The sequence below is a fragment of the Carassius auratus genome, chromosome 37 (assembly GCF_003368295.1).
Source record: "Carassius auratus strain Wakin chromosome 37, ASM336829v1, whole genome shotgun sequence".
NCBI classification, from domain to species: domain Eukaryota; kingdom Metazoa; phylum Chordata; class Actinopteri; order Cypriniformes; family Cyprinidae; genus Carassius; species Carassius auratus.
Window position 1 is genome coordinate 9,467,272 of NC_039279.1, and position 12,093 is coordinate 9,479,364.

The window sequence follows — 12,093 nt, forward strand, 5'->3', positions numbered from 1 at the left end:
ATATGCATTCACATATATTTAGTTTTGTTGAGTGTGATCATAGAATAAGTAAACATGTCGATGGTCACAATAGTGAACGGTGGGATAACAGTGAGCTTAGGTATACAAAATAAATCCAAGTCTATCCAATGACAATAAAATGTTGCAATGACAAAATATTGCAATAAATAAAACATTTAAATGATGATGTTGTAATACTCAAAGCATTAATATAAAATATATATATTTTACAAAAAAGTATCAATTTTGAAATGCAGTGGTTAAATCTTTTTATTTTTTATCTCAGTGTTCCTATCAATGCTGCGTAAGGCTTTTTATGCATAATAGTAACCCTAGAATGTGATCAAACAGTTTAAAATACCTATGTAGATCTAACCATTTTTGACTGCAGAAATATGTTATTTCACACATTATCCCATCGGTCACAATTGTGACCCAACTCAAAACACAATTTTTCACACACTTTTCCAAAAAGAAAAATTGCAAAAAAATAATTATCGATTATTTCAAAGAGTTACTGAATGAAACGTGGATATTTTCATGTCTGGGGGAAAAAAATTGGGATTAAACAGGTTAATACTTGGCAAGAAGAGGTGCTTTAATTAAAAGAGAAGTGAGCTTAGGAAATTTCCAAAATGACATCTCTGAATAATTTGTGTATTTTGTGATTTGATGATATAAAAGGAAATAAGCAGATAGTTATGTTTGGGCAAACCAATAGTGTTTGGGCAATCCTGAAATTAAGCATCCTCAACTATGCAAGCCAAAGGCGACAGTGGCATGGAATCAAAACTCCATCGGTGACCGAAACCTTGGGAGAAACCAGGCTCAGTTGGGGGCCAGTTCTTCTCTGGCCAGATGGAACCAGCATGATGTGTTTTATTTCCTGGCTGCAACACATGTCAGATTGTGCAGAGGGCTCGTCTGGTTCCTGTGGTCTTTTCCAAATGGCCGTCTAGTTGACAAGGTCTTTGCAGGGGATCTGTTTCTAGGGCTCATCTAGTTGGCATGGTCTCTGCATTTAGGGCTGTAGAGGATGTCCCTATGTGCTGATTTATCAATTTATCTGGATCTGGGTGGGCTACGGTCACCTTGGAATAAGAATGAAATAGACTAATATTAGTCTTGATACCATTCTTACAATGTAGCGAGTACATCAGGTATTATGGGAAGTGTTCCCCATTTCCGGTTGACTTAATTAATGCAGCCTAACAATCCTTTAACTGATTTGAATTATAGAAATGTGATAGTGTACTATGTGTATGCCAGGTTAAAGAGATGGGTCTTTAATCTAGATTTTAACTAACAATGTGTGTCTGCCTCCTGAACAAAGCTAGGTTGATTGTTCCAGAGTTTGGGCACTAAATAGGAAATATATTCTAAGTATTATCAAATGGCCAGTGTTGCAGTGTTTGCAGCGGACGTGAAGGAATCTGATGTGATATAAGTACACTCAAGAACTGAGGATCTAAACCATTCAGGTCTTTATGAGTAACTAGGAAGATTTTACAGTATACAATTTTCTGTAGGGAGCCATTGCAGGGTTGACAGAACTGTGGTAATATGGTCATACTTCCAGGTTGTAGCAAGAACTTTAGCTGCTTTATTTTGGACCAACTTGATTTTGTTTATTAAGCCTGCAGAACAGCCACCCAAAAGAGCATTAGTCATAAATGCATTAATTAACGTTTCTGCATTTAACATTGAGAGCATAGGTCATAATTTAGGTGTATTTTTAAGATGGAAAAATTTTATTTTGTAAATGTTAAAAACATGGTTTTCAAAAGAAAGATTACTATCAAATAGTACACCTAGATTCCTACCTGATGACGAAGAATTGACAGAGCAGCCAACAGGTGTTAGATAGTGTTCTAGATTATTACATGTGGAGGTTTTTGCCTCTGTTTTTGTTTTTGTTTTTGTATGTTTGTTTTCTTCAGAATTTAGCAGTAGGAAATTACTAGTCAACCAGTTTTTTATTTCAGTAATGTATTCCTTTTGTTTTGCAAATTGGTATGTTTTGTTGGGTGTCCTCAGCATGACAGTGAAAGCTAACACCATGTTTCTTGATATCTCCCAAGGGTAATATGTAAAGCGTGAAAAGCAGCAGTCCTAGTACTGAGCCTTGTAGTACTCCATACTGGACTTGTGTTCAATATAATACCTCTTTCATTCACTGCTATGAATTGATGATGGTCAGATAAGTAAGAATTGAACCATGCCAATGCAATGCAATACCACTAATACCAACATAATTTTGTAGTCTACTCAGAAGAATGTTGTGGTCAATACTGACAAAATGCAGTTCTAAGATCCAGTAGCACTTAGAGAGAGATACAGCCACAATCAGATGATAATAGCAGGTAATTTTTAACATAGTATTGAGCAGTCTCAATACTATGATATGGTCTAAATCCTGGCTGGAAATGCTCACAGATCCCATTTTGCTCTAAGAAGGAACATAGTTGTGAGGTTAATGCCTTTTCTAGTATCTTTGTTGGAAGAGGAAAATCGGTTTGTAATTAACGAATTTTCTACTTTTCAACAAGTTCTAATTATTTTAATGAGGCTCAAAAACAGCCAGTTTGAACGATTTTGGGACATATCCTAATGACATTGACAAATTAATAAAATAATAATAAAAAAATATGTAGAAAATTATTTATGACGCGATAACATAGGTGACAAATAACCAGCCCTCAAAAAATAAGTGAACTGAGAAAAAAAGGGAAAACAAAAACAAGTGAATGATTATCATTTATAGTATTTATTAATCTTGGTTAATTTTAGGTATGTGTTTAATGAATAAAGAAATGTTAACATACTAAACATGTATTAGTAGCCTACATTTATCATTTATAAATAATCATTGACCTACATTTTATAAGTGGTGCAGTGCTGTTGATCAATAATAACAAATGTTTTGTTTTTTCAAGTGTTTTTCTAACAGTCAAAGTAACATTCAAAGTTGCGTTATTATTAAGTTTTAAGATTTTTAAGTTTTCGCAACAACCTACAGATGAACTTCTGAACAGCAGCGCATGAAATATCGAATTGAGCAAAATTATGATATCGTATCATTCGAAATTAATATATACCGGTATTTTTCCAGTACTGGTATACCCCACATCCCTACGATACTGTAGCCGACAGCTGCTTGGTTACAATTTTATCTCTAATAGTATTGATATTGTAAGTAAAGTTCATTTAGTCATTACTGCTGTGCTGTTGGGAAATATCAACACCTGTTGATTGTTTTACTTTTCATTAATTTAGTCACTGTATTGAATAAATGCCTGGGGTTGTGTTTGTTTCTTCTAAAAAAGAATAATAATAAGCAGAACTAGCAGTTTTTAGACCTTTTCTGTAAGTAGAAGTACTTTCCAACCATGCAACATGAAATACCTCTAGTTTTGTTTGTTTTCACCTATGCTCCGGGCTGCTCTCATTAGGGCACAGTTGTGCTCATACTGTGACCATGTTGTAAATCAGACATATGAGACCTATTTTAAAAACATCCCCAAACTTTTGAATTATGTTCTTTAAAAAGTCTCATTAATATTTTTTCATTAATTACTTTAAAATGTGTCTCGGGTATCTCAAATGGAATAAAATCATAACTGCCAAATCTCAAAATCACAACCTTAAAAAAAGAAAGAAAGAGGAGTTATATGGAATTGCTTAATGCTCTGTAGAGGCTTTTGCTCAGTTTAATTTTTGCATCTTACCCAAAGGTTATAATTTGACTGTTCCACAAAAAGAAAAAGAAAATACTGTCCCCATGATGGTGCATCTTTCTATCTTGCTCTACAATTCACACAGTTATATACTGGTTATTTTATCATAGATGGTTTGTTATGATGTTTTTTTTGCAGTTTCTGCTGTACATGTGTTCTGTGCTGATATCAGTGTGACTTTGAAAAAGAGAGGTGTGGATAGGAAATGATGGGCGTCTGTTCTTTAGAGTATTCCTGTTTTGTGTCTGTCATTCAGGCTGGTGGTTTTTTACTTTTTTCCCCATTTGAAAAGACAGAAAGATGTCTCTCTCAGTCACATGGTCACAGCATGAGCAACAAAGCTTACCTTTATACTTAGAAACACTGATCTCGTGTGTAGCACTTCGTACATATTTATCACAGTTTTACTATGTGTATATTCACATGCTCAAGTGAGCATTGACTACTACAGGACTAAATGTTTTTTTTTGAGAGATTTTGGCTATGTTTATATGTGTCTGGTGGCTCCGCCTGTTACTGAGCTGTTATTGATTGTATCACTGGGAATGTTCTAATGCTTTCCTGTGTCTGTGTTTGACAGATCTTCCTGTGCACACAGCCGTAGAACGTGCAGAAGCAGCTGTATTACAGGGCTCATCCTCTTTACAGAGCAGCTCTCTCATACAGCACACGCATGCACAGACACACACAGAATCTGCCGGACACCTCTTGGAGGACAACAGGAGAGAAGAAGAGCAGGAGATTGACTTTAAAACAGAGGAGGGAGACAAGCTCTCAGACATCATGTCTGCCAAACAGATGTCCATCAAAGAAAGGTGAGTGTATGAAAGCATTAAATATCCAGAATGCCATCTCTGAAGAGTTTGTGTAGTTTGTAATGTGATATGAAAGGAAGTCAGCAGAATTTCAAATGTTTTTTTGCCTTTTTATATGAAAATTTTATAACTATAGATGTATATTAATAAATAAATAAAATCCGCTTTATTTATAGTGAATTGTGTAAAACAAAGCTGCCTTAGACTTTTCTGTGTGTGTTCCACTTTGACTATTTGTGGAAAGTAGGTTGCACTCTATCTTTTGAATATATGTCATTTGAATAAGTCACATTGTTCTTTCCATTTAGATTGAGAACTGGGAGAAACATAACATTAGAAATGGAAACATCAGATTTTCCAAGTCCTTATACAGCATTTTTAACTATAAACTTGGTCATTGTTGATAGTAGTGATGTTACAGTAATGTCTCCCTGCCAACTGCATCCTTGTGTTGTGGTCTGGCAGCAAGCACACAGATGAAGGAGGTCAGATAGAAGAAGAAGAAAAAAACGTACTGAATGTTGCATATTCCAGTTCAGTGTAACTCTATATTGTGTATAACTCTGTTTATGTTTAGCTTTGTCAGAGCTGTACAGCTGTGTCCGGTTTGAGATCGAAGTATTGTGTAACTGATGGGCATCTGTCTGCCGCCATAGGAAGCAAGCTGGTCAAATTGATTTAATGACATAATGAAAACCACTCATCTGCATAAATATGTAGCCACACATTAAAAAATTTAATGCATGTGAATGAGCATGAAAAATGCCTATTTGTTGTTGTTGCTTTTTAACTTTCCCAGAGATACATTTGTGAATTAAATTGCTGTTTGCCATGCATGTTTAGTTACACAATCCCAGTCAAATGTTTCAACACACCAATAGTTTTTTAATGCACCATTTTTTTTCAATACACATAAACGTACATTTGGAAATGTATATGTAGGGACCAAAAATCTGACATTAATCTGACATTTTAGCTACTTTGAAGTAGGTGTTGTTTTTCTAGAATACAGTACTGCACAATTTTGCAGAGAAATCCTTCAGGGTTGCTTTTCGGCAGTGTTTAAGGCGTTTCCATGCATGCTTGACTCTTGTTAGCTGCTCTTATTTAACTTTTATTACATCTGGTCCTTCTCAACCATTAAATGTTTTTGTGAAGACATTTAAAAGGCTACACAATTATAAATTAGTAAATGCATCTTTCAAATTATTTTCAAGCATTTAAATTTGTATACAAGGTTTTTTAGATCATTAAATCATTCAAGAATTCATAATGACATATTATTCTGTCCTTCACAGGCTGGCTCTGTTGAAGAAGAGTGGAGAGGAAGACTGGAGGAACAGGATAAATAAAAAACAGGATGTGGTGAAGGTTGCTGTGTCTGAAAGACATGCCCAGCTATGGGAAGTGGAGCAGAGCTTCAAGAAGAAGGTAACCTCTGAACCTTGAGCTGTTCCACCTGACTGTACAGGTCATAGGTCACGGTGCATTGTCTAATTTCATATACAGTGTGTGTTCATCAGCTGTTGTTAGATTAATGAATATATATAAATATTGTAGCGTCTTGTATTATCTGCTTAAGTTGATGCAGTCCAAATATCATGTAACTGGTAAAATTTTGTGGTTTAGAAGTTTAGTTTGCATTTGTTACATTGTTCAGCATTTCATCTTAGAATTGGCCTTTGTGCAGTTGATTAACTCTAGAGAACTCTACAGAGAAGGGTTTGTGCTATCCATTGTTTTCTCTTCTTGTATCATTTCACTTTCTTCTGTCCTCTCTGTTTGCATGTTTTTGTGGTGAGCATGGGACACTTCTCAATAATTTGTAGATTTTTATTTTATTTTGCTTCTGTGTGAAACTCAAGAACTTTAATCTGCACATGGGCTCTACGGCCGACAGGTTTGCTCAGAGCAAGCAATTCATTTACTTTAAACAGTGTAGTGTGATTGTTGATCATGGATGGAAATTGTCAAATTAGGCTGATAATTTATTGGGACTGACATTATGGCACAAATGTTAGTCCTGCAGCAATAACAGGTGCTGTCCATGCTGTTGTGTTTTTCCTGCTGCTAGTCGAGGTCATATGGTCATCATGAATGTGTACATCATTGTTGTAGCAAAGGGTTCTGGACCATTTGTATGTTTGATACAGTATGTTTTCTTAACCTGCATGATCTTTCTGCTAGTCCACTACTTTACTGCATTTATTATTTTTTTTTTTTTATAATTTCATTATTACAATAAAACATGTTTCAAAAATGTGCATGCTTGATACTAATTCTCTGGAGCAGTGGGGGATGTAGTAAGGTTTCACATGCATTAATCGATCTTCCAGCGATCTTGTGGTGATGAATGCAGATCTTCAAGCATTTAGTCTGCTTAACCCTTCCCTTTCTTACAATAATCTGCAAACTCGCAGTCAGACCTGCCTCTATTCCATCAACAACTAAACAACTAACAACCAAGTCCCGGCTCTACAGTTTTCTGATCAATAAACAGTTTCATTCAGATGTATGTCAATATGGGAAAAAATATTCAGTTGTATTTAGTTTAGTACTCTTAGATAAGAATACGTTTTCACAGTAGTTCATGCAGATTTAACAAATTGGTTAACTTCTAATATGAGTAGAATTTTAATAATATTGAGAATAACAATCCTAGTTACCTAGTTACCTATCAACCTAGCATCTTCAACATATTTATACTTCATGAACATATTTATACTTCACAGTAATCAGATTCAAGCTTAAAGCTGTGGTAGGGAACTTTTGGCGCTCTAGCGGTTAATAAACAGAACTGCTTGCATCTTGCGGAAGAACATTGTAGCCGGAGCTACTTCTCTCTGTTTATGTCTATGAAGAATCACAAAGGTACTGGGTTACTCTGCCGCGGTACCCCAGAAGCAATCTAAAATAATCTGAATATAAACACTTATTATAGGTGTACCCTTGTGATTCAGGACAAGCTAAAAACACGGAAAATGGATTCATGGTGTACTCGCTTATTATGTTCATTTTTCTACATTTTGAACACAAACAAAGTTACGGACCGCAGCTCTGTTTGTTTGTTTTTTACCGGGAGCGGATGGCTTTCTGCAAATGGCAATAGGAGCACTGGGAGGAGCCAGAGGAGCTTGATTTTTTTCACAGATTATCTGTCTCATATTCTACTGTCAGGACATAATGACAGGTTTAACAAATATGTAAAAAATATATTTGTACAAAAGTTCCCTACTGCAGCTTTAAGTTAAGAATTCAAGCTTTTAGTAGGGGATCATTTTTCCCGTTCATTTCACCCCTTTTTCCAGGATGATGGGCTGATGATAGATGACTTTGCTGTGTCTGATCAACTTTGGGTAAGGCTGTTAGCCATTAGCCACTGTGCTAACAGGCTTTGCATGGGTATGGCCAGTGTACATGGGTTATGGTTTTGGTTTTGTTTTAGTTTAATCCTTGTAATCATGGTGATGTCAGTGTGCTGTCATGGTGTTTCAGAACTTGTAACTCAGGATTACACTGTTGCTTGTGTTGGTGATTTTAATTGCTTGTTCCTCTCACATTGCTACCATGGTGACGGTATGAGTTCTGCAATTTCAAAAAATGTTTCTATTATTTTATTTTTTTAGCCATTGTGGTGGTTTTATCATTTTCCCAATGGTGATTTCACGGTTATGGTGTGATATTAATTGCCTTGTTCAATCACTCTTATAGATAGGCTAAAGGCTTTCAGGTAGCTTTAGTCCTACATTTTACCGACTTTTAGTTTCTATTGATCTGCCTCCTCGGGGACAGTATCAAATAATAACAATGATGACCCTGTGAATATGTGACTTATTTACATTACTGTATCTGCACACTAATTTAATTTGAGGCGAGTACTCTCCATTGGGGTTTCTCTTGCAGCTGCTTGATTGACAGCAGATAGTTTGATTTGAGCATCAGCAGATTCAGGGTGGTTGTACAAGGCTGGTAATTGTGTGTGTGTGTTGTACTCTAGATTTGACCATAGCATTCTAGCAAAGTACTTTGACGTTTTGTCTAGAGGTCTTGTGGTTATATAGAGGTGACATTTTGTCTAAGCCTAGACCAGTATCACCTGCCTGCTGTCTGTCCCTGGACTTCCTCTTCATTACCCCTTCTTTACTTGTCATGTGTCTCTCCAACTTTTGTCTTGCTTCCCCCTTCTATCCTGTCTTTAGGATCCTGTCTTTTCTTCCTCCTTTTCATGTGCCTCTGAACCACTGGATCAAATAGCAGTCCTCCCCAAGGTGAGCAAGAACACCCAATGTGAACTTTCCTCCTCATTCCACCCTCCGATACTGACAGCCGGCCTCTCCTCTTGACCACTAATATTTTTCTCTTTTTCTCTTTTTTTCCATTTTTAATTTCTACACCACTAAATCCTGTTAAATTTATGGTTTAAAAAACAACAACAACAAAAACATCAGACCAGAAGTGAATAATATAAAATACAAGGACATTGTTTAAAGGATGGCATTTCATTGCCTGTATTTTTTACCTGTGTGTAATACTTACCGGTAGCATAAAATTATGTCCACAAATGGTTACAAAGCAAAAAGAAGAAATATAATTATTAAATAAATTACAACTGGCTTCTGGCTTCATACAAGCCTATATCATTTTAAGACAACAATGTTTGACTATAAAACTAAACAAGGAGTAAATCTCCTTCCTGTGTCTATTAATAGGAACCTTTAGTCTAGGATGCATCCCCTCACCTTTTATCCTTTGTTTCCATTCTTTCCTCATTCCTCTTTCTTTCCATCTGTCTCCCTGCTCTTCCCTCCGTGTGAAGGCTACCCCTCTGCCCGTGCAGGTGGATGAGCGTCACCCCTGGAGACAGAAGGTGCCTCTCACCCCCCCAAACACACATCCACTATTCCTCCATAACACAACAATAATGTATGTAAACATGTTTTGCGGTGTTGTCTTTGGTGTCTTTTTTGGAGTCAATAACTAGCTAGGTTGACCCAACATAAATATTCAGTATATTTTAGATGCTTTTGATTTTTTTTTTGCAGGTTAAAGTTAGGAAATCGGAGGCTAAGTGTGTATACAAATTTTTTTCATGGCTAAATCTTTTACGAGAGGTTTTGTTTCTCACTATTTTACAATCGTAATGGTTATCAACAAAGCATCACTTTTAAATTAAAATGATTAAAAAGATATTTAAATTAAAGTGTGAGAACATGTTTCACAGTGACAGCGATGTAAATGTTTTTTTTTTTTTCCTTTGTCATGTCAGAGGATGGGAAATGGAGTGGTGGAGAGTCAGCAGATTGAGCGAAACGAGATGTCTATTCAGGAACGCAAGCAGCTCATCACCGCACAAGAGGATGCCTGGAAGGTCAAAGGTTACGGAGCATTCAATGACTCAACTCAGTTTACAGTGGCTGGCCGTATGGTTAAAAAAGGTCTGTAAAACTTCACAGCAGTGACACAGATTGAGACTTTTTTTTTTAACTAAGTGGACAAAACACATAGTTTTGATACATAATTATAATACAGTTTTGCTTTTTAACAGTGTGAAATTTTCTCCTCTGTTTTTTATCTCGCTCTAGGTCTGGCAGCCTCCTCTGTTCTCACAAATCCAGTGTCATCCCCTCTGTCCTCTAAAAATAAGAATACCTCCCATACCATCTCAAAGCCACACGAAGGTGAAAAGCCATAATTTACTCAAGTCCAGTCATTTCCTATATTTATATCTATATCTATGTATATCTATATATATCTATATATTTATATATCTATATATATCTATACATTTATATATATATATATAATTTGCATATAGTTATATTACTGCTGTATTTTCTTAAGTAGAGATTGAAGTCAGAGAGGACATGAAGCTGGAATCAGACAAGAAGCTGGAAAAGTTGGAGTCATTCCTTGGTCGGCTCAATAGTAAAGGTTGGTTTGATAATAAATAAGTAATGAACCTCAGAGATGTTTTTGCATTTTCTCCTACAACAACTTAATATTTTATTAAGGTTATTCTTAATGTTTGTTTTGTACGTAATGTACATTTCTTAGTTTCAGGACTTCAAGAGGCCACGATTGCAGTCACAGAGAAGTCTGTTAAAGAGGTCATGACTGTAGATGATGAGATCTTCGATAAGTTTTATCGACACACAGAGGATATGGCCAAGATCTCTAGCAGGGTGGAAATCAGCGACGATTTTGATGCCATTTTTGGAGGGCAGCTGCCCAGGTAAAGTCAGCGATCTGTGCTATGAATGACTAGACTTGCCTCTGTACAACCAGCCATATTTTGTGTATTACAATATTATAATTTTTTTTATTTACAGATAAGCATTTAAACTAAGGTTTTTTTTTTTTTTTAGGTTGACCTCAGACATGGTGCAGCACAAGCGTGCAGTGCGGCCCACCAGAAACGTTCAGTCATCCAAAAACCCCCTTAAAATGCTGGCAGTTCGGGAGGACATCAGACACGAGTACATAGAACAGAGACTGAATATTGGCCTTTTGGAGAGCAAGAGGATGAAGCAGGAAAAGAGTGAGTTATTGAGTAAATGTGTAGAATTGGAGATTTTGTATGACAAACAGCAGTTTTTGACTTTCTGCAAAAAAAATTCTGCACAAGATGATTCACTGAATAATTAGTTTAATCTCTTGCCTTAAACGAACCACCCAAACTGCTCCAAATGTAAGAGTGAGGACAGTGTAACGGAATACACTGAAACACTGTTTTGAATTAATGTCTTTCTCTCAAAAGTTAAGAGTTCATATTCATGCTGTCTCTCTCTGTTTGATTCCTCTCTTTCATAGTGAACAAGAACAGCGGTTTTTCTGAGGTTGCTCTTGCTGGATTGGCCAGTAAAGAAAACTTCAGCAGTGTGAGTCTGCGAAGTGTGACTGCATCTGAGCAGAGTTCCAACAACAGTGCCATGCCCTATAAAAAGCTCATGCTCATTCAGGTCAAAGGTGAGGGACATTGACAACAGCTGTGATGCACAATATTTCAGCTCAATGAAAGCTGCTCTTTTTACAGATGGCTCAATAACATTCACCATCGTTTCTGACCTAGTTTGGGCACAGCTTTATTCTCAACTGTGTTTCATATGAAGATTAATGGTCTCTGATTAGCAGCTAGCCATATAGAGTATGCTGTTTCTGTGTGTTTCTGTAGAGGCTGTACTTATTTGGCAGTGAGACAGCCATGAACGATGCTGTTTACTTATGTAAGACGGAGAACCCATCTTGCATGAGACCTGCTGCTTTTGTTATGGGGACAGCTTGTTGTAGGATGTAGAAGGACTGTGGATACCAATTCCTCATAAGGCATCCCTCTCAATCTAAACCTACGTGCATGTTCCCACAACAACATTCTGCCCTTAATAAATACAGAGAGAAAGAAACCAGATATGCTCAATGAAGTGAACAACACATGAACAAAGTATGGCCAGCTGTAGTAATGTTCTCCTGTGCCCGAAGTTTGTGCTGATTTTAATTCTAGTTTTTGGTGCACATTTTATAAACGTACAACATAACATTTCATT

At 36.4% G+C, this 12,093-nt stretch overlaps 1 protein-coding gene across 23 annotated transcripts in view; it reads left to right on the plus strand.

Moving 5' to 3' along the window:
- Nucleotides 1–12,093, plus strand: part of LOC113056115 (supervillin-like) — an 87,840-nt gene that overhangs the window by 64,477 nt on the left and 11,270 nt on the right. For 17 of the 23 annotated variants that reach the window (XR_003277662.1, XM_026222628.1, XM_026222629.1 and 14 more), the window contains 11 exons: nucleotides 4,318–4,552; nucleotides 5,851–5,983; nucleotides 7,861–7,908; nucleotides 8,752–8,820; nucleotides 9,369–9,419; nucleotides 9,819–9,987; nucleotides 10,135–10,230; nucleotides 10,397–10,483; nucleotides 10,607–10,784; nucleotides 10,918–11,090; nucleotides 11,363–11,518. Coding sequence is in view for 22 of the 23 variants with exons in the window: in XM_026222628.1 (XP_026078413.1) it covers nucleotides 4,318–4,552; nucleotides 5,851–5,983; nucleotides 7,861–7,908; nucleotides 8,752–8,820; nucleotides 9,369–9,419; nucleotides 9,819–9,987; nucleotides 10,135–10,230; nucleotides 10,397–10,483; nucleotides 10,607–10,784; nucleotides 10,918–11,090; nucleotides 11,363–11,518 (1,395 nt within the window). In the remaining variant the exon portion in view is untranslated. The remainder of the gene's footprint in view (nucleotides 1–4,317; nucleotides 4,553–5,850; nucleotides 5,984–7,860; nucleotides 7,909–8,751; nucleotides 8,821–9,368; nucleotides 9,420–9,818; nucleotides 9,988–10,134; nucleotides 10,231–10,396; nucleotides 10,484–10,606; nucleotides 10,785–10,917; nucleotides 11,091–11,362; nucleotides 11,519–12,093) is intronic. The other 6 variants (XM_026222619.1, XM_026222633.1, XM_026222618.1 and 3 more) reach the window with 5 other exon arrangements.